This window comes from Thalassophryne amazonica, chromosome 1, assembly GCF_902500255.1.
Source record: "Thalassophryne amazonica chromosome 1, fThaAma1.1, whole genome shotgun sequence".
Classification (NCBI taxonomy): Eukaryota; Metazoa; Chordata; class Actinopteri; order Batrachoidiformes; family Batrachoididae; genus Thalassophryne; species Thalassophryne amazonica.
In genome coordinates, this window is record NC_047103.1 from 147,239,855 (window position 1) to 147,260,859 (window position 21,005).

A 21,005-nucleotide genomic window follows, 5' to 3' on the forward strand; every position below is an offset into this window, starting at 1 on the left:
TTACAACGTAGCACTGGTACTACAGTCTCTGGAAGAGTGGAACCAACTTACATTTTCGGCGGTTACTCCATAGCTAATCACAGAGCGTGGCGTTATAGCCAGTAGCGGCGACGTATCAGATGGACCAATCACAGCCATGTAATCAAAAACACGCTACCAGTCTCTTTGTATAAGAGACGGTGGTACCAGTGCTAGATAATGGCTCAGCTTAATGCTAACTCTAACATTGAAAATGCCATAGACATGCTAACGCGTTAACATTGGTCCCCTTTTTAAGTTATAAAATACATCTATCAACTGTTTCAGAAGACCATAACAGGTCGGTTTAACATAAAAAAGGTAAATATTACTCAGACATATGCTCCTTAGGGTTTTAGCAGGGAAAAATTAAGATAAAATGAAATAAAACAAAGAACCAACGAAGTAGCAGATCGAAAATCGAAGCACTGCTTCATTGCTTCAAGGTTCAAAGCAAAGCCGCGCTGCAGAAACAGTTCATTATACAGACCTGCTGCAGGGTCAATGCAGAGAAATGGTCATTTTCCTGACAAACACCCCCAAAAACAATGGCCACTATGAAGGACCGATAAGGGAATCGTTAAGCAAAAAGGTTCAGTGGCAAGGGGGGGCTTGGGGGGCTTAAGCCCCCCAATAATGAGCCAAGCTCCCCCTCAGCTACCCCAATAATTCTGCCAATAATGTGAATAGCGACTGACATATTTGTGGATTTCAAATGCAGTTTTGTGCTGAGAATGTCTCAATATTGCGTCATCAGAGGACAAGTTGGGACATGTCTATCTCGGCTTTCAGTGCTTACCAGTCGAGTGAGTATAAGAGAAATTGTGGAGAGCTGGGCTTGTCCTCTAGCACTCCGAAACGGAGGTGTTCCTTTGTCTCGCTTCATCAGCGAATCGGTCGTGACGCGCGAAGCCTCCACGTGGCTTTCCATGACAAAATCTCTTGTTAAAAGTGAAATCTGCCGGAAAATGGCTGATGTCCAGCTCTTGTGATAACCAGAGAAATTGCACACGATGGTCCCGGCTCCACACAGCCATCCGTTTAGAAATGATGTGGTGGTTTCTGCCTCTCGATGGTGGCTCGGAGCGCGGCGCGCCGTGCGCCATTGTGGGCCGTCCTTAAAGCTGTAGTAACACTCCTTATTCTCTGTGAAACCCGTAAAATTTTCACCGAAAGCCAGAAAAATTTTTCGAATGGTTTCCAGCTGCCAGTCTCTAACACTTTCTGAAAAAATTCTGATGGAAAAACGCCCAAATCATTCCGCCATTTCCTCGCAATGAAATAACGACGAGAGGGGTGGAGCAGTACTCACTCAAAGCCTGCCCACAGGTGAATGACGCAACCCACAGGCGTGGAAAAACTCACGCATGCGCACGAAGGTTCAAGCTTGGCTGACGTAAAAACATATGAATCAAATCCATATAGTTTTTGAAAAAAATAAAAAGGTCCTTTACTTTTCTCACAGACCTCGTATATATTAGAAAAATATCCGACCGTATTATTTTTTTCAAAACGCAACACTTTTGGTTTTGCTCCCATTTTGTATGAGATGAACTCAAAGATCTAAAACTTTTTCCACATACACAGTATCACCATTTCCCTCAAATATTGTTCACAAACCAGTCTAAATCTGTGATAGTGAGCACTTCTCCTTTGCTGAGATAATCCATCCCACCTCACAGGTGTGCCATATCAAGATGCTGATTAGACACCATGATTAGTGCACAGGTGTGCCTTAGACTGCCCACAATAAAAGGCCACTCTGAAAGGTGCAGTTTTGTTTTATTGGGGGGGATACCAGTCAGTATATGGTGTGACCACCATTTGCCTCATGCAGTCCAACACATCTCCTTTGCATAGAGTTGATCAGGTTGTCAATTGTGGCCTGTGGAATGTTGGTCCACTCCTCTTCAATGGCTGTGCGAAGTTGCTGGATATTGGCAGGAACTGGTACACGCTGTCGTATACGCCAGTCCAGAGCATCTCAAACATGCTCAATGGGTGACATGTCCGGTGAGTATGCCGGCCATGCAAGAACTGGGACATTTTCAGCTTCCAAGAATTGTGTACAGATCCTTGCAACATGGGGCCGTGCATTATCCTGCTGCAACATGAGGTGATGTTCTTGGATGTATGGCACAACAATGGGCCTCAGGATCTCATCACGGTATCTCTGTGCATTCAAAATGCCATCAATAAAATGCAGCTGTGTTCTTCGTCCATAACAGACGCCTGCCCATACCATAACCCCACCGCCACCATGGGCCACTCGATCCACAACATTGACATCAGAAAACCGCTCACCCACACGATGGCACACACACTGTCTGCCATCTTCCCTGGACAGTGTGAACCGGGATTCATCCATGAAGAGAACACCTCTCCAACGTGCCAAACGCCAGCGAATGTGAGCATTTGCCCACTCAAGTCAGTTACGACGACGAACTGGAGTCAAGTCAAGACCCCGATGAGGACGATGAGCATGCAGATGAGCTTCCCTGAGATGGTTTCTGACAGTTTGTGCAGAAATTCTTTGGTTATGCAAACCGATTGTTTCAGCAGCTGTCCGAGTGGCTGGTCTCAGACGATCTTGGAGGTGAACATGCTGGATGTGGAGGTCCTGGGCTGGTCTGGTTACACGTGGTCTGCGGTTGTGAGGCTGGTTGGATGTACTGCCAAATTCTCTGAAACGCCTTTGGAGACGGCTATGGTAGAGAAATGAACATTCAATACACGAGCAACAGCTCTGGTTGACATTCCTGCTGTCAGCATGCCAATTGCACGCTCCCTCAAATCTTGCGACATCTGTGGCATTGTGCTGTGTGATAAAACTGCACCTTTCAGAGTGGCCTTTTATTGTGGGCAGTCTAAGGCACACCTGTGCACTAATCATGGTGTCTAATCAGCATCTCGATATGGCACACCTGTGAGGTGGGATGGATTATCTCAGCAAAGGAAAAGTGCTCACTATCACAGATTTAGACTGGTTTGTGAACAATATTTGAGGGAAATGGTGATATTGTGTATGTGGAAAAAGTTTTAGATCTTTGAGTTCATCTCATACAAAATGGGAGCAAAACCAAAAGTGTTGCGTTTATATTTTTGTTGAGTGTATATATATATATATATATCAAATCAATTTTATTTATATAGCGCCAAATCACAATAAATAGTTGCCCCAAGGCCCTTTATATTGTAAGGCAAAGCCATACAATAATTACGGAAAAACCCCAACGGTCAAAACGACCCCCTGTGAGCAAGCACTTGGCGACAGTGGGAAGGAAAAACTCCCTTTTAACAAGAAGAAACCTCCAGCAGAACCAGGCTCAGGGAGGGGCAGTCTTCTGCTGGGACTGGTTGGGGCTGAGGGAGAGAATCAGGAAAAAGACATGCTGTGGAGGGGAGCAGAGATCAATCACTAATGATTAAATGCAGAGTGGTGCATACAGAGCAAAAAGAGAATGAAACACTCAGTGCATCATGGGAACCCCCCAGCAGTCTAAGTCTATAGCATATATATATATATATATATATATAAAATTCCAATTAATAAACTGGCCTTTCTCTGGTTCCGTTTTCTCAGATGCCTATCCTGTGTCAGAGGTCGTGTATACCTGGACTCAGGGAGCGGCTAAATCCGTGGTTGTGGCGGAGGATGGTTCCAGACTAAACCAGTACCATCTTATTGGGCAGACTGCTGGTACAGAGGATATACACACAAGCAGAGGTAAGCTTTCAACTATTTAGCATCCTGGCCAGCAGTATACATCATGCCAGCATAAACGATACACTACCAACAAGGTTGGGTAGGATTACTTTGAAAGAATACATGTGGATTACATGTATGTATGTATGTACATTTGGATTACTTCTAATCTGATTACTTTTGGATTACATTTCAAAGTAATCCTACCCAACACTGACTACCAATCAGGATACGATATGACTCAGATATGATACTTTTTATTACCTCCGCCAAGGAGGTTATGTTTTCAGTCGCGTTTGTTTGTTTGTCTGTCTGTCAGCAGGATAAGTCAAAAAGTTTTGAACGGATTTTGATGAAATTTTGTGGAGTCAATCAATCAATCAGCATTTATTTATAAAGCACTTTACAGCACCAACTGGTGTCCAAAGTGCTTAACATTAAAAACACAAATTCACAAAAATAAAACACATATAGAATAAAATTTTAAAACAACACATGAAAAAGAACATCAATTTAACAGAACATGTCACCTCCCCACTAAGTGTTAAAGGCCAGTTTAAATAAATAAGTCTTTAACTTAGATTTAAAAAGTGCTAGGTCAGGAATAGTACGTAACTCAAGAGGTAGCCTGTTCCACAGTCTGGGGCCAGCTACCGTGAAAGCATGATCACCCCAGCGTTTATATCTTGACCTTGGAACATCTAAGTAAAGCTGGCCAGACGCCCTTAATGTCCTACTGTAGGTGCGCAAAGTTAACATTTCAGACAAGTAGGGAGGTGCAAGGCCATAAATAGCTTTAAAAACAAACATTAAAATTTTTAAATCAATTCTAAAATGAACTGGAAGCCAGTGGAGTGAGTACAGGACGGGCGTAATATGCTCATGTCTAAAAGTGTTTGTTAAAAGACGAGCAGCAGCATTCTGCACCAACTGGAGACGTGCAAGAGATGACTGATTAATGCCCGAATAAAGTGCATTACAATAATCAAGTCTGGAGCTGATGAAAGCATGAATGGCCATCTCAAGATCACATCTACTAAGAAAGTGCTTTATTTTAGCCAAAAGGCGAAGTTGGAAAAAAATAGCTTTGACAACAGAGTTTATCTGTTGATCAAACCTCAAACAACAGTGGAGTGGTTGGAAATTGATTGAAACAAGTGATCACGATCCGGATCCAGGAATTTTTTAAAGGATTTTTCACCATTGCGGGATAGGGGGACATTCTAGTTTCTAACTCCACAAAATCAAGGCAGAAAGGCTTGAAAAAAATTAGGGTGTAACATAGTCAGATGTTCTATCAAATAACAAAGTTTGGTGATGATCGGATCCGGATTCAGGATCTGGTGATCCGGAATATACAAAAATATAGGGAAAATAGAAAATGTGCCAGTGTGAGGTGACAAATGAAGCTAGAGATGCACAACTAACACCAAATTGTAGCTGAATCTGTACTGATTCAGTAAGGTGTCATCAGATTTGATGTAGCTTCAAATGTTATGGAGCTAGATCCAGAAGAAAACCGCCATTACCGAAAAATCGTTTTTATACAATAACTTTTGAACTAATAAAGACATAAAAGTGATTCCAAGTTCTAGTGGTATGTTTTCATGGTCAAGGATGTCAAATATAAAATAAAGAAAAGTGTATGTATCATAGTTTTGGTTGTAACACTGAACTGTTGAATGGATCACTGTGCCAAGGAGGGAATCTCTTTAGGGTCAGCAACCCTATGGCCTTGTTTAGAGAAGTGTTTCATAAATGTTAAAAAATTCATATATTTGCAGTTTAGTTGAATAATAAATTGAATTTTGTCTCTTATTTGTTTTTGTCTATAAGCACATGCAATATCAATATCAGTGCTCAGATGACAGTAGCTTCTAGGAAAGGTGCAAGTTGCAATAAACTGTGATGCCAAGCGTTAAGGATACATGCTATCAGGGCTGCAGCTATCGAATATTTTTGGAATCGAGTATTCTATCGATTATTTTATCGATTAACCGAGTAATCAGATAAGAAGTACTTTTGTATTTTTAAACAATATCAGTAGTGGCAGGGCTCTCCCTGTTATGTGTCGACGCGGGTTGAGGAGCGGACCTGCGTCCGACGGAACCCAGCGCTAAAAAACCAGAAAGCGGTTCCAATAACAAAAACAATTTATTTGTTCACCCTCTGGTGCATAATGAAGTGTAGAAACTAAAACAGTGTCATTCTGGTGGAGTGAAGGCTGGCACGCTCTCCAGCGCCCAAAAGGATCGAAGCCCGGCGCTTCTGGACTCACTTTACCGCCAAACACCCCCCAGGTGGACACGACAAACCGACTCTCTGCGAAGGATAGAAGAGGTGAGGTAAGTCAGCAGTTACAAGCAATATCCTTCAAAAGGCACACACTATCAGCAACACATTCAGGTCTGTATTTAAGCTTTATGTAAATGAGCAGCTTCTCACAACAGGTGGAGGATCAGTTGTCCGCACGCCACCGCAGTGAGAAGCGAGCTGCACAATTCTCATCACAATTCAAATATACTGCGTAACAAAATACCAAGTTACTATCAACAAGTAGTCAAACAATTAATCACCTCTGATGTGTGCTGACAGCATGTGTCCCTCACCCTTCCTGCTTCACAGGCACGATGTGTCAAACCCAGGCGCGGTCCTCAGCGTCTCACAAACGAACATCACAAGGTCGAGTTCCCGGCAATTCTGCTTGAATCACACATGGCTTAAATGCAGAACGCCATCTCATTATCTGCTTCAGCTGAAAGTCTTTAAGGTTGCATGTGAGCACCATCCACAGGTGCTGCACATACTGTTGATGAGGGTGAAGGACTCTTCTGCCAGCACCTTCTCCACAGAAGAATCAGTTTTCATACCACCTGGAGAGCAAAGAAAAGAAAAGAACACCAAAATGTCCAGCCACACCCCCCCAACACACAACACTCCCTAAGCAATGGCACAATGTCGCTGTGCCATCATGCAGATTTTTAAGTTTAGGATGTTCCCTCTCTCTGTTTTCCCAGGTAATTTTTTTTTTTTTCCACATTGAGTTTTGGAGCTTTGCCAAACCATATGCCCAGGCGCTCTGTGAAATCTTCAGTCTGCGGACAGGACATTCTTTTTTTTTCCTTATTGCACATTTCATTTGCACTTGTTATTGTTGTGATTTATTCAGTGTTTAGTGTATATTTATACATGCCGTACAGAGCAGCTCAAACCAAAGTCAAATTCCTTGTTTTCTGTGGATACTTGGCGAATAACAAAGCGTTTGTAAAAACGGCTGTGGAGTGCAACATTTCCACAACAGCTGCACTGATAAATTGACTCTACAGCCTGTTGATAAAAACTCTTATCAAATCAAATCAAATTTTTTTTTAATAGTTAAACATGATTAATTTAAAGTGCGCTTCCTTTCGCTTCATCTGCGGAGGTGGAGAACAGCCAGTGGAGCAAACCACGTTTTAAAAAATATATATATAAACACACTGCTTCACTTTAAATGTATAATAAGTCCGTTTCAGACGATCGGCACAGACCCTTTCTCTTAAAAGGCTTTATTTTACTCAGCATGCGACTTTGTAAACTTGTAGCATCGCCTGCTACATTGATTAGCACTTACATTAGTTATGGGCATGCTCTGCGGTCGTCTGCTCGGTTTTTTGTGGGAGCGTTACAGTGCCACCTACAGGCCTGGCATATGTACTACAGCTTTAAACGAAGCTTCGAGGCAAAGAATTTGCCTCGAACATTTTTTGTAATCGAATTATTCGAATTACTCGATTAATTGTTTCAGCCCTACATGCTATCCAGTCACAGCAGATGAAACTTTTTTACTACTGAGCGAACATCGTTAGACTTTTTTTAGGTTCAATGATTCCACAGCGTGTAGATGTTATGGCGTCAGTGACCCCATGGCCTTGGTGGAGGTTTGCATTCTCTGAGTGCTTCTAGTTTGTTAGGGAATGATTTGATTTGATATGATGTTAACACAATAAAGTACAATTCTTTATTTAATATAATTATTTATTTAAAAAAACAAAACAAAAACAAAACAGGAACCTCCTTCAGATTTTTACTGTTATGGAGCAGCACACTGACTTTGCTTCTGCTTGCCTTTTGTCCACCACTGGGCGCAGCACCATATAAAGTAGCAGAAAGTGCAGCACAGAAGAAGAAAATTGAACCCTAGAAAGTGCAGCCAAAAAAGAAGCAGCCAGCTCTTTTAAGCCTGTTAGCATAGCACAAGTTTTCTTGTACTGAACTGGTATGACAGTATTAACCTTCTTGAGTCCATGGAAATTTTCTCGATTTTACCATACTTTCAATAATTCTCCTTTTAAGCTACTTTCCTTTTGTATAATACCACTGTACTGCACAAAATATTCAGAAAAATCTCATGTTTCTTAATGTGAGACATACGAGGTCTATTAGATAAGAAACTGACACTTTTATTTTTTTTAACTATATGGATTTGAATGACGTGCGATTACACCAATCATGCTTGAACCCTCGTGCACATGCGTGAGTTTTTTCACGCGTGTCGGTGACATCATTTCCCTGTGGGCAGGCCTTGAGTGAGATGTGGTCCCACCCTCTCGGCTGAATTCCTTTGTTTCACACGCTGCTCGAGACGGCGCGCGTTGCTTTATCAAAATTTTTTCTGGACCTGTGAGGAATATCCAAGTGGACACTATTTGAGAAATTTAGCTGGTTTTCGGTGAAAAGTTTAACGGCTGATGAGAGATTATGGGGTGTTTCTGTCGCTGAAAGGACTTCCCACGGAGCGGGACGTCGCGCAGCCGTCCAGGTGCCGTCGGCGGCCTGTTTCCACCTGAAAACATCCTAATTTAAGGCTTAATTCACCGAGGACGTCGTGAGCGAACAGAGAAGATCCAGAAGAGGCCGGCATGAGGACTTTATGCGGACATTCCACTTTTTAAGGACATTTTTTAATGAAAGACATGCGCGCAAATTCGCCGAGTCGTTTCCGTGACGACTCGACGAATCTGCGCCGCGACAGGAAAAACACCTCCGTGTTGAAAGCCATTTGTAAAATTCAGGCGGCTTTTGATGGCTTTCAACAAGTGAGTAACTGAGAAATTGTTTAACAGCTTGGGCATGTTCCAACTTGCCCATTAAGGTTTCCAACGGAGGTGTTTTTCCTGTTGCGACCCCCCGCGGTCAGGTCCGGCCCGACATGCGACTCTGCCCACACGTTCTTTCATTACAAAATGTCCATTAACAATGGAATGTCCGAATAAACTCCTCATGCCGACTTCTTCTGAAAGTTCTCTGTTCTCTGATGACTTACTGGGTCAACAGAGCCTGAAATGTGGAAGTTTTCAACTTGAAACGGCGAGACGCTGCCGCCTTGAAGCGCAGATCGCCGTCAGGCACCGTGGGCTGTCCTTACGGCGACACTACCAGACCAAAATCTCTCATCAGCCGTTAATGCTTTTGTCTTTGAAAGCCTGAGGAAAATGGGACGTTCAAGACATTGTTCAGAAGAACAGCGTAGTTTGATTAAAAAGTTGATTGGAGAGGGGAAAACTTATACGCAGGTGCAAAAAATTATATTATAGCTTTAAAATGGACAAAAACCCCAGAGACGTGTGGAAGAAAATGGAAAACAACCATCAAAATGGATAGAAGAATAACCAGAATGGCAAAGGCTCACCCACTGATCAGCTCCAGGATGATCAAAGACAGTCTGGAGTTATCTGTAAGTGCTGTGACAGTTAGAAGACGCCTGTGTGAAGCTAATTTATTTGCAAGAATCATCCGCAAAGTCCCTCTGTTAAATAAAAGACATGTGCAGAAGAGGTTACAATTTGCCAAAGAACACATCAACTGGCCTAAAGAGAAATGGAGGAATATTTTGTGGACTGATGAGAGTAAAATTGTTCTTTTTGGGTCCAAGGGCCACAACAGTTTGTGAGATGACCCCCAAACTCTGAATTCAAGCTACAATTCACAGTGAAGACAGTGACGCATGGTGGTGCAAGCATCATGATATGGGCATGTTTCTCCTACTATGGTGTTGGGCATATATATCGCATACCAGGTATCATGGATCAGTTTGGATATGTCAAAATACTTGAAGAGGTCATGTTGCCTTATGCTGAAGAGGACATGCCCTTGAAATGGGTGTTTCAACAAGACAATGACCCCAAGCACACTAGTAACCGAGCAAAATCTTGGTTCCAAACCAACAAAATTAATGCCTCGCAGATGTGAAGAAATCATGAAAAACTGTGGTTATATAACTGAATACTAGTTTTGTGATTCACAGGATTGCTAAAAAAGCAGTTTGAACATAATAGTTTTGAGTTTGTAGCATCAACAGCAGATGCTACTATTATTGTGAACACCCCCTTTTCTACTTTTGTTTTTACTAATAGCCCAATTTCATTGCCTTAAGAGTGTGCATATCATGAATGCTTGGTCTTGTTGGATTTGTGAGAATCTATTGAATCTACTGGTACCTTGTTTCCCATATAACAATAAGAAATACACTCAAAACCTGGATTAATATTTTTAGTCACATAGCACTACTATTATTCTGAACACTACTGTACCTACATGTATTCCTTGCCTTTATATTCCTTTGTTACATGTGCTGCACATTGACAGCATGAATAGAAATGCCACTGAACAGATAATAAAGTATGTCGAAAATAGTGCTGGCTCTCATATTAGCAAAAGATTTTATAAATTCAGCCTGGCTGAAACATAAATGCTCCTACACACAGAATATAGTTTCTCAAATGTTTTCAGTCCAAGGAGAACTTAAACAATCAACAAATCTTGCGAACCACCTAACTTTCCAGATAACAAATTACTGTACAAAATAAACAGTTGCAAAATAGTGACAAAACATGCAATTCAGATTCACATTTTTGGATTTACATACAAGTTAAACATAAAAAATAATACATATATGCAACTGTCTATTACACACTGGAGTCTATTTTAAAATCTTTGAGAAACACTTTTAAGTCAGAATATGTGATTTATTTAAAATGTCATATTTTAACAATATGTTCTTGGACCACTATGGGTCACTCATGGAACACCAGTGGTCCATGAACCACTCTTTGAGAAAGACTGACATAAAGCAATACAGTTTTTCTCAGTTGGAAGAAAATACTGAATATTACAAATACATTTATTCATGCAATTGATTGATTGTTATTGGTTAGTGGCTGCACTAGCTACCTAGCATGGCCTATTTTATGGCAGTGAGCTTGCCATCACATGACTCTATAAAATTCTGTATGACCAAAGTATAAACCTTTCTAAAAACAGGCCGCCATAATTTGCAGAAAATTGTCAAAAAATGTTGCATGCAGACATGGGGTCAAATACTTTGCAATGTATTTAAATACAAATACTTTAGATTTTCGAATTCCAAATACAAATACAAATACTTTATATTTTGAGTATTTCAAATACAAATACAAATACTTTCTATGAACTATAAACAACAAATGAACACAAAAACTGATAAACCGGTGACAATTTATTGTGAAAATAGCATGACCAAATACTATTGATAAGTAAAGGATTGAATGTTTTATCACAAATTCACTATTATAATATCACAGGCAATAATCAAACTATCACAATATACAAGTATATTCTGTTTCCATCAATATTGCATCCTTTTGTATCCACCATATCACAGAACATTAATAAAATGTCATATCTTCTCATCTCAGCATATTGTATTATTGTATCTCAATCACAATAACATGGAGCTTATAGTTTTCTGGTGTGTCTCAACACGGTGTCACAGAGATTCACAAGTTTGAAAAGTATTTGGAAATACTTGGGATCGGCGATGTATTTGAAATACAAATACTTTGAATTCAAAATCAGAAAATACAAATACAAATACTCCGAAAAATGTATTTAAGTATTTTCAAATACAAATATTTTTGTATTTGGCCCCATGTCTGGTTGTATGTTCAACTCACATTCTGTAAATGAAACTGTATTTTGGTTAGCATGTGAACAATCAACCTTCCTTGCCTACTTTGTGGTTGGAATACTGGCACATTTGCCATCTGATTGGAAAAAATAAATTCTGCCATGCCAGTGCATGAAGTTCTCATAGAAATACATTCCATTCCTAAAGTTATTATTTGGCAAATAGCTCTGGTAACTAGCTAATATGTAGGTACCCCAGAAATAGTATGTTTTAGCAGCGAAACCTACAGCTTGTGCCAATTTATAGGTTTTTATTAAATTGGTGAAGTTATAGCCTTACATATTTGTGTATAGCTAGCTCCATGCTAATAACAGAAAACCTGGAGCACCAAGCTAACACCCTCTTACAACTTAGCAACTTTAAAAAAAGGTTTAACTCTGTCAATCTCAAATGTTACAGCAGCATTAATCAAATACTGAAAGTACTTAAAGAGTATTAATGAAAAATGAGAAGAAAAATGTAAAAATGCAATGTTTTAGTTTGTAAACTTCCATGCAAAAGCTAATTTTATCACTGAGATACTTAAATGCGTTCATATCAGAGTATTTTATGTTGGTTGGTTTGTTTGTTTTTAGATGCCTTGATGCTATTTATTCAGTCTTCATGACATTAACTTTGAAAACATTAATTAATAACATCAGATAATGGACTTTCAGTGTCACTGTGCAAGTATTTAATTTCTATAAATAATAAGATGTAACATATTCTAGCTTGGGAGAGATAAATGCTGAGAGATGGGCGTACGAGGCAGACAGTAAATGTAGCCAACGCTATCGAGAGATCAGAGTTGGCAGTTGGAAGCTAGTGGAGGAAAGTAGCCTATCCCTCACACAGCCAGCTGTCTGCAGGCCTGGTCGGCCCTGTCAAACAACACTTATCTCTCCATGAGCACATGCATGCGCACACATAGAGCTAGAGCTTGCGAGAGAGAGAGTCTGAGGGTTAATCCCCTATCCAACCACCCATCAGCTTTTGCATAAGTAGATGACATCACACAGATCAGTGACAGATAGTTGGCTGTCACTACTGGCGTGTTTGTTGGTTACAGTATACTCTCTTGTACGTTGGTGTTGTGATTGCAAAACGTGTGCACAATCACGTCAAAATCCTACATCTTTTTAAATGTATTTGTACAGATTGTCCAGATTAGTTGTGATTTATTGCTGGGCTACAGTTATTTTCAGAGGGGTGGAAAGTGGGTTTCAGAGGTAGGGTTCAATTCTCAAGTTTAATGTTGTTGAAAAATTTAGTTTGACCCTTAGAATTAAATTGCTAACCTCATAAAGGCAGGGAAAAAAAATGTTTGTACGGTCAGAGTGGACAGCCTCACTGTGCCACATGGGTATCCAATAGGAACAGGGTCACTGAAAGGCATGTACTTAATACTCTTATGTAAAAGGAACTGTTAAAGCACTTCCATCCAGTTTCTACAATCATTATTAAAAGTGTGGATTTCCCCTGTTGCTTCCATGACTGACACATCAACATTGCTGGCAGAATCAAAGACTTTGGGGCTCAGTAGCCGAGGGACCGAGTGCCTAAGTAGATGTTAGAAAATCTGATGATGTGGTTGAAATGCCATGCTTGTTAAACAGGTTGTGGGTTACTTATCCAACTGCTCATAAAAGAGAAAAAAAAAAGTCACTCATGGCTTAGATATATTATGTCCATTTCCACTGCTGGAACTCAACCCAATGCCCAGATATTGCCAATGTTGAGAACAATGACCCCATAATTGGCTTTCTCAGATGTTGATTCTCCATTGTGGTGATGACCCCTGGACTCAGGCAGGTACATACACAAAATTCTGAGACAGTTTCAGTTCTTCTTGTCTTGCTCCCATTTTGCAACTTCGGATTGATGCTTGTTGTCATGTTTTCCTCCATTTGCCCGATTGAGGTTTCAAATCCCTCAAAATCTTGTAAACGTCAGAGAGTTTGCCGTGCTGCGAGATGTCATTAACACTGAGGCTGCACTTTAATCGCTGCACACGGACAACAGCAATAACCCTCTGGGGTCTAAGGGCAGTTTTTGGACAGTTCACTCGCCTGGCATAAATGTTTTATTATTGCCGTTAACAGCTCTCCCTGCATCCCACAATCAAGTTTTATGTCTCTTTTTTTTCTGGACAACCTGTGCTTTCAATATATATATATATATATATATATATATATATATATATATATATATATATATATATATATATATAAATGTAATAAAGGTTTACAATCACAAATAAGAAAGGAAAAAGTAAAGCGGAAATATTTTTCCACACACATTTATTCAAAACACACAGCAAACTATAATAAACTAGTAACACATCACTCCTAAAAACAAACTTTGGTGTGTCAAGTGAGGTGAATCTGCCCTACGATTGGATTTTGGAAAACCATGTGACTGTGAACCAATTCCAATTGCACACTCACATTGCTTACGTCATCACACAGCTTCTATGAGGAGTACAAAGATGGTGGCTTGAAAGTCTGCGGAGTTACCTTTTCAGCAAAAAAAGTAAGCTTCTATCTCATTAAAAAGTTATTTATAATTTAGTAAAGCCTGGTCTCAGCCGTCATATACGACGGCGTCAGCCCCAGAGGGTTAACATCGCAACATAAAACTCTTTGTATATTGTGCCTAAAACTCTCGTGAATATATTATCTGGGTTTTTAGACGTTGTTGCTTTTTTTTTTGTAAACTTGTGAGAAGCTCAGGTTGTTTCTCCGTTATTTTTAATGGGAATCGCCGTGAGCCGCGATCACTTCCTGTTCATGTCATTCTGGGGGAAAGTGAAGTTTGCTCTTTAACGTCTTGCTTATTGTCCTTTACAACGCTGCTTGTCCAGTTTGTTAAATGGTAAATGGACTGCATATATATAGCGCTTTTCCATCTGCATCAGGTGCTCAAAGCGCTTTACAAAATAATGCATCACATTCACCCTGATGAGAGGTTTGCTGCCATACAAGGTACTCACTACACGCCAGGAACAACTAGGGAATTAAGGACCTTGCCCAAAGACCCTTAGTGATTTTCCAGTCAGGCTGGGATTTGAACCAAGGATCCTCTGGTCTCAAGCCCAGTGCTTTAACCACTAGACTATCACCTCCCCTACCACTAGACTATCACCTCCCCTTTGTTCCAGAGTAATATATATAAAATGTCTGAAATTCGGTTTGTGTTTATGATGATCCACGCAAATTAAATGTATCAGACACAGATTATTTGGAATATTTGTTTTAGCAAGTTTTCAGGGCCTCATTCATGCAGTCTCTTAATAACGTGATGAAAAGCATAAAAAAATTTACAATTTTGCAGTTTAATGTTCATTTGCAATTGTCATAAACAACAATGTTGTTTAGAGTGCAGCGACTCTCTGGTGCGCAAGGGATTATGGGATAGCTCAATCGGGGGAATGGGTTAACAACCAATCAGAGTTGAATTCCACCCAAGAGTTTTTCAGGGCTGCTCAGAAGTACCCACACCAGACCAGGGACTTATCACACACCCAAAGTAGACCTTGAAAATCACCTTTTCAGGAGAGATCCCGGCGGTGTCTTGTCTACTGATACACTGCCTTATATTTCAGGTGCCTTAAGAGTATTATATTATAGACTTATGTTTTAAAAAAATTTAAAAAGGAATTTGCATGTTGGTTAAACTCAAATCCACAAGGGCTGTGATCATAGCTTATAGAGGTGATAGCCTAGAGATTAGAATTACAGGCTTTTGACGAGAGGATCCTTGGTTCAATTTCCTCATCCCCAAGTTGTTTACAGTTGTGCATATTGGTGAACATAAGGCATAGTTGTAAAATGCTTTGAACATCTACATCAGGCTGAAATGTCCCAAGGCATCTACTCAGGAACGATTTCAACATTGCCTTTATTGACAGTGTGGGTTTGGCATAGATTCAGAGGGAGGGTGAGGGAAATTTGTTTGCTGTGTAGAACAATGCTGTTATGAAACTTACCCAAAATGCCTTGTAGAACATTTTCACCTCCTCTGTCTTGTTTGCTATATACATACTCATTGGAAAGGCTTCCCACTTCAATCTTGCCTGGTTAACACGGCAAGATTTTAAAATTGTCAGTGGGTCTTCAGTACCTGAGAGACCCCACAAATGGTGATAAAATGTCATAGATATAACAGTTTTGGTCATAGAGAGTGTGGTGTGCAGCCACATGGTAGGTCAGATGGGAAATCTAGAAAAATGTCTCAAGATCACAATTTTGGATTCCTCTCCTTGCTTCCGTCACCTTGCTTTCTGATTGGCTACACGTCACATTCAACAGACTGCGTGCTCGTTTGTGCTCGGGGCACACCCAACACGCTGGGATATCAGGCCAAGACAATCCAACATGTTCAATATTCACGATATGAGGTCTGAGCGGTCCCAGCATCCTTCCGAGCAGACTAGAGCACTCTTTACACACCACACTCAGCAGGAATATCTGATGAGATTATCTTTAGAGCTGTCACGATAGTCTGGGCGTCCTTAAGATTGTCGGAATGGGAAGATTGGGTCAGAAATGGGCATAATTACCAGCCATGTCAACCAGGTGTAACTCTGACTCTTCATTTGACCAATCTTCAGCTAGCTAGTTGCCTTCATCCAGCAATGTTCAACATTGTCAAATAATTTTATGAGGTTTCTTGGTATTTGCCCAAGCGGCCGAGGACGTAATAAAATCACCAGCCCTTATTTAGTTGTCTGTCTGTCTGTTAGCACTATTGCACAGATTTTGATGAAATTTTCACAACAGATACATATTAGGCCATGGAAGAATCCATAAAATTTTGGAGGTGATCTGGATCCAGATCTGGATTCTGGATCGTTTCCCTTTATAGGCTTTGAAGGATTACTGTTAGCAGAATTATGTCAAAACTACTGCACCGATTTTGAATACATTTACAACACACATAGATATTAGGCCATTAAATTTTGGAGGTGATCCGGATTCCGATTCTGGATCAAGTTTCCCTTTATGTAGGCTTTGAAGGACTTTGTCAAAACTACTTCAAGAATTCTCACCAAATATGCACCACAGATACATATTAGGGCATGGAAGACTCCACTGAATTTTGGAGGTGATTCAGATCTGGACTGGCGAACGTCAGAAACCTCTGATTGTGCTTGTTATCACTGCTGTTATCCACATCCATGTGTAGTTTGATCTGAGAGTAGGCATCACGAGTCCTTTTTCTAGAGATCACCTGTCCTGCATACAAGTCAGGTGTGCTCAGCCTATCAAAAGCTGAGAAACATCATTTGATGAATCAGCTGATATTGTATTAGCTGATGAATCAGCTAATACCATAATACCGGACATCCTTATCCCCAAGTTATCCAACCTGGGGATCCCACTGCCCACCTGCTCCTGGATCAAAGACTTCCTGGTCAACCGACCACAGCAGGTGAAGCTTGGTCATCACTTCTCCTCCTTCCGTACTCTCAGTACCGGCTCCCCCCAGGGCTGTGTGCTGAGCCCACTTCTCTACTCGCTCTACACATCTGACTGCACCCCCACCCACTCGGAGAACATCATCATTAAATTTGCTGATGACACAACAGTGGTGGGGCTGATAACAGGGGGAAACGAAGCGGCCTACAGAGATGAGGTCCAAAAACTGGTCGAGTGGAGTACAGCCAACAACTTGGCACTAAACATCACAAAGACTAAGGAACTCATCCTGGACTTCCGTCAAAAGAAAACTGCCCCTGCCCCGCTGTACATCAATGGCGAATGCGTGGAGCGAGTGGAGTCCTTCAAGTTCCTAGGGGTTCACATCTCTGCTGACCTCTCCTGGTCAGTCAACACCGCAGCACTGGTCAAGAAGGCCCAGCAGTGACTACACTTCTTCAGGGTGCTTAGGAAAGAGCAATTAAGCACACTCCTGTTGGTGACCTTCTATCGCTCCACTATAGAGAGCCTGCTGACCTACGCAGTGTCAGTGTGGCACTCCAGCTGCACTGAAGCTGACAGGAAGAGACTGCAGAGGGTAGCAAACACTGCCCAAAAAAATCATTGGCTGTCTTCTGCCCCCCATTTCCACCATCTACACCTCCCGCTGTCTTAGTAGGGCCAAGAACATTCTCAAGGACAATACACACCCCAGCTTTCACCTCTTCAACCTGTTGCCCTCTGGCAGGCGCTACAGGTCCATACAGGCCAGGACAAATAGACTCAGAGACAGTTTCTTCCCCAAAACCATCACCATGTTGAACAATAATCTGCACTAAAAATGGACTATATTAGGTACTAAGTCGCACCATATCTATCTCATTTGTAGCACAGGACGTTTGCACATTTTTCAGTTGTTCCATTGTTTATTATATCGCCTATAGTTGTCATACAGTTTTACATTTCCTTTGGCACTCTCTCAATTGCTACACTGTTTACACTGTCCACAAGTTGGCTCTCACTGCGGTATTGTATCACTTCCTGTTCCGGAGCACAGCGGTGTTTTTCTGTATCTGTTAGCTGTTTAATCTGCGCAGTTAGATTGATCTAGTTATCTAGATTACGATTTGTTTCACAGTGTAATCTTTACGTGCCTTAACTAAAGCACTCCCTCTGCTGAATCACCTCTAAATTATTTACACATTATTCACTTTGCGTGTTTTTAGGAATCCGCTAGCTTAGCGTAGCTACTAGCTCTTAGCCGATTTAGCATGGCGGCTTCTCCTGTCTCTCCTGCACTTTTCTGCTCTGGGTGTGAAATGTTTAGTTATTCCTCAGCCTCCTTTAGCAGTAACGGTACTTGTAATAAGTGTAGCTTATTCGTAGCTTTGGAGGCCAGGCTGGGCGAATTGGAGACTCGGCTCCGCACCGTGGAAAATTCTACAGCTAGCCAGGCCCCTGTAGTCGGTGCGGACCAAGGTAGCTTAGCCGCCGTTAGTTACCCCCTGGCAGATCCCGAGCAGCCGGGAAAGCAGGCTGACTGGGTGACTGTGAGGAGGAAGCGTAGCCCTAAACAGAAGCCCCGTGTACACCGCCAACCCGTTCACATCTCTAACCGTTTTTCCCCACTCGGCGACACACCCGCCGAGGATCAAACTCTGGTTATTGGCGACTCTGTTTTGCGAAATGTGAAGTTAGCGACACCAGCAACCATAGTCAATTGTCTTCCGGGGGCCAGAGCAGGCGACATTGAAGGAAATTTGAAACTGCTGGCTAAGGCTAAGCGTAAATTTGGTAAGATTGTAATTCACGTCGGCAGTAATGACACCCGGTTACGCCAATCGGAGGTCACTAAAATTAACATTAAATCGGTGTGTAACTTTGCAAAAACAATGTCGGACTCTGTAGTTTTCTCTGGGCCCCTCCCCAATCAGACCGGGAGTGACATGTTTAGCCGCATGTTCTCCTTGAATTGCTGGCTGTCTGAGTGGTGTCCAAAAAATGAGGTGGGCTTCATAGATAATTGGCAAAGCTTCTGGGGAAAACCTGGTCTTGTTAGGAGAGACGGCATCCATCCCACTTTGGATGGAGCAGCTCTCATTTCTAGAAATCTGGCCAATTTTCTTAAATCCTCCAAACCGTGACTATCCAGGGTTGGGACCAGGAAGCAGAGTTGTAGTCTTACACACCTCTCTGCAGCTTCTCTCCCCCTGCCATCCCCTCATTACCCCATCCCGTAGAGACGGTGCCTGCTCCCAGACTACCAATAACCAGCAAAAATCTATTTAAGCATAAAAATTCAAAAAGAAAAAATAATATAGCACCTTCAACTGCACCACAGACTAAAACAGTTAAATGTGGTCTATTAAACATTAGGTCTCTCTCTTCTAAGTCCCTGTTGGTAAATGATATAATAATTGATCAACATATTGATTTATTCTGCCTTACAGAAACCTGGTTACAGCAGGATGAATATGTTAGTTTAAATGAGTCAACACCCCTGAGTCACACTAACTGTCAGAATGCTCGTAGCACGGGCCGGGGCGGAGGATTAGCAGCAATCTTCCATTCCAGCTTATTAATTAATCAAAAACCCAGACAGAGCTTTAATTCATTTGAAAGCTTGACTCTTAGTCTTGTCCATCCAAATTGGAAGTCCCAAAAACCAGTTTTATTTGTTATTATCTATCGTCCACCTGGTCGTTACTGTGAGTTTCTCTGTGAATTTTCAGACCTTTTGTCTGACTTAGTGCTTAGCTCAGATAAGATAATTATAGTGGGCAATTTTAACATCCACACAGATGCTGAGAATGACAGCCTTAACACTGCATTTAATCTATTATTAGACTCTATTGGCTTTGCTCAAAAAGTAAATGAGTCCACCCACCACTTTAATCATATCTTAGATCTTGTTCTGACTTATGGTATGGAAATAGAAGACTTAACAGTATTCCCTGAAAACTCCCTTCTGTCTGATCATTTCTTAATAACATTTACATTTACTCTGATGGACTACCCAGCAGTGGGGAATAAGTTTCATTACACTAGAAGTCTTTCAGAAAGCACTGTAACTAGGTTTAAGGATATGATTCCTTCTTTATGTTCTCTAATGCCATATACCAACACAGTGCAGAGTAGCTACCTAAACTCTGTAAGTGAGATAGAGTATCTCGTCAATAGTTTTACATCCTCATTGAAGACAACTTTGGATGCTGTAGCTCCTCTAAAAAAGAGAGCTTTAAATCAGAAGTGCCTGACTCCGTGGTATAACTCACAAACTCGTAGCTTAAAGCAGATAACCCGTAAGTTGGAGAGGAAATGGCGTCTCACTAATTTAGAAGATCTTCACTTAGCCTGGAAAAAGAGTCTGTTGCTCTATAAAAAAGCCCTCCGTAAAGCTAGGACATCTTTCTACTCATCACTAATTGAAGAAAATAAGAACAACCCCAGGTTTCTTTTCAGCACTGTAGCCAGGCTGACAAAGAGTCAGAGCTCTATTGAGCTGAGTATTCCATTAACTTTAACTAGTAATGACTTCATGACTTTCTTTGCTAACAAAATTTTAACTATTAGAGAAAAAATTACTCATAACCATTCCAAAGACGTATCGTTATCTTTGGCTACTTTCAGTGATGCCGGTATTTGGTTAGACTCTTTCTCTCCAATTGTTCTGTCTGAGTTATTTTCATTAGTTACTTCATCCAAACCATCAACATGTTTATTAGACCCCATTCCTACCAGGCTGCTCAAGGAAGCCCTACCATTATTTAATGCTTCGATCTTAAATATGATCAATCTATCTTTGTTAGTTGGCTATGTACCACAGGCTTTTAAGGTGGCAGTAATTAAACCATTACTTAAAAAGCCATCACTTGACCCAGCTATCTTAGCTAAT

The 21,005-nt window shown here is 41.1% G+C and overlaps 1 protein-coding gene across 1 annotated transcript in view; it reads left to right on the plus strand.

The window, feature by feature from the left end:
* LOC117516321 (gamma-aminobutyric acid receptor subunit alpha-5-like) overlaps nt 1-21,005 on the plus strand; it is a 105,366-nt gene that overhangs the window by 70,382 nt on the left and 13,979 nt on the right. The window contains exon 7 of the mRNA XM_034177310.1: nt 3,602-3,745. Coding sequence (XP_034033201.1) covers nt 3,602-3,745 — 144 coding nt within the window. The remainder of the gene's footprint in view (nt 1-3,601; nt 3,746-21,005) is intronic.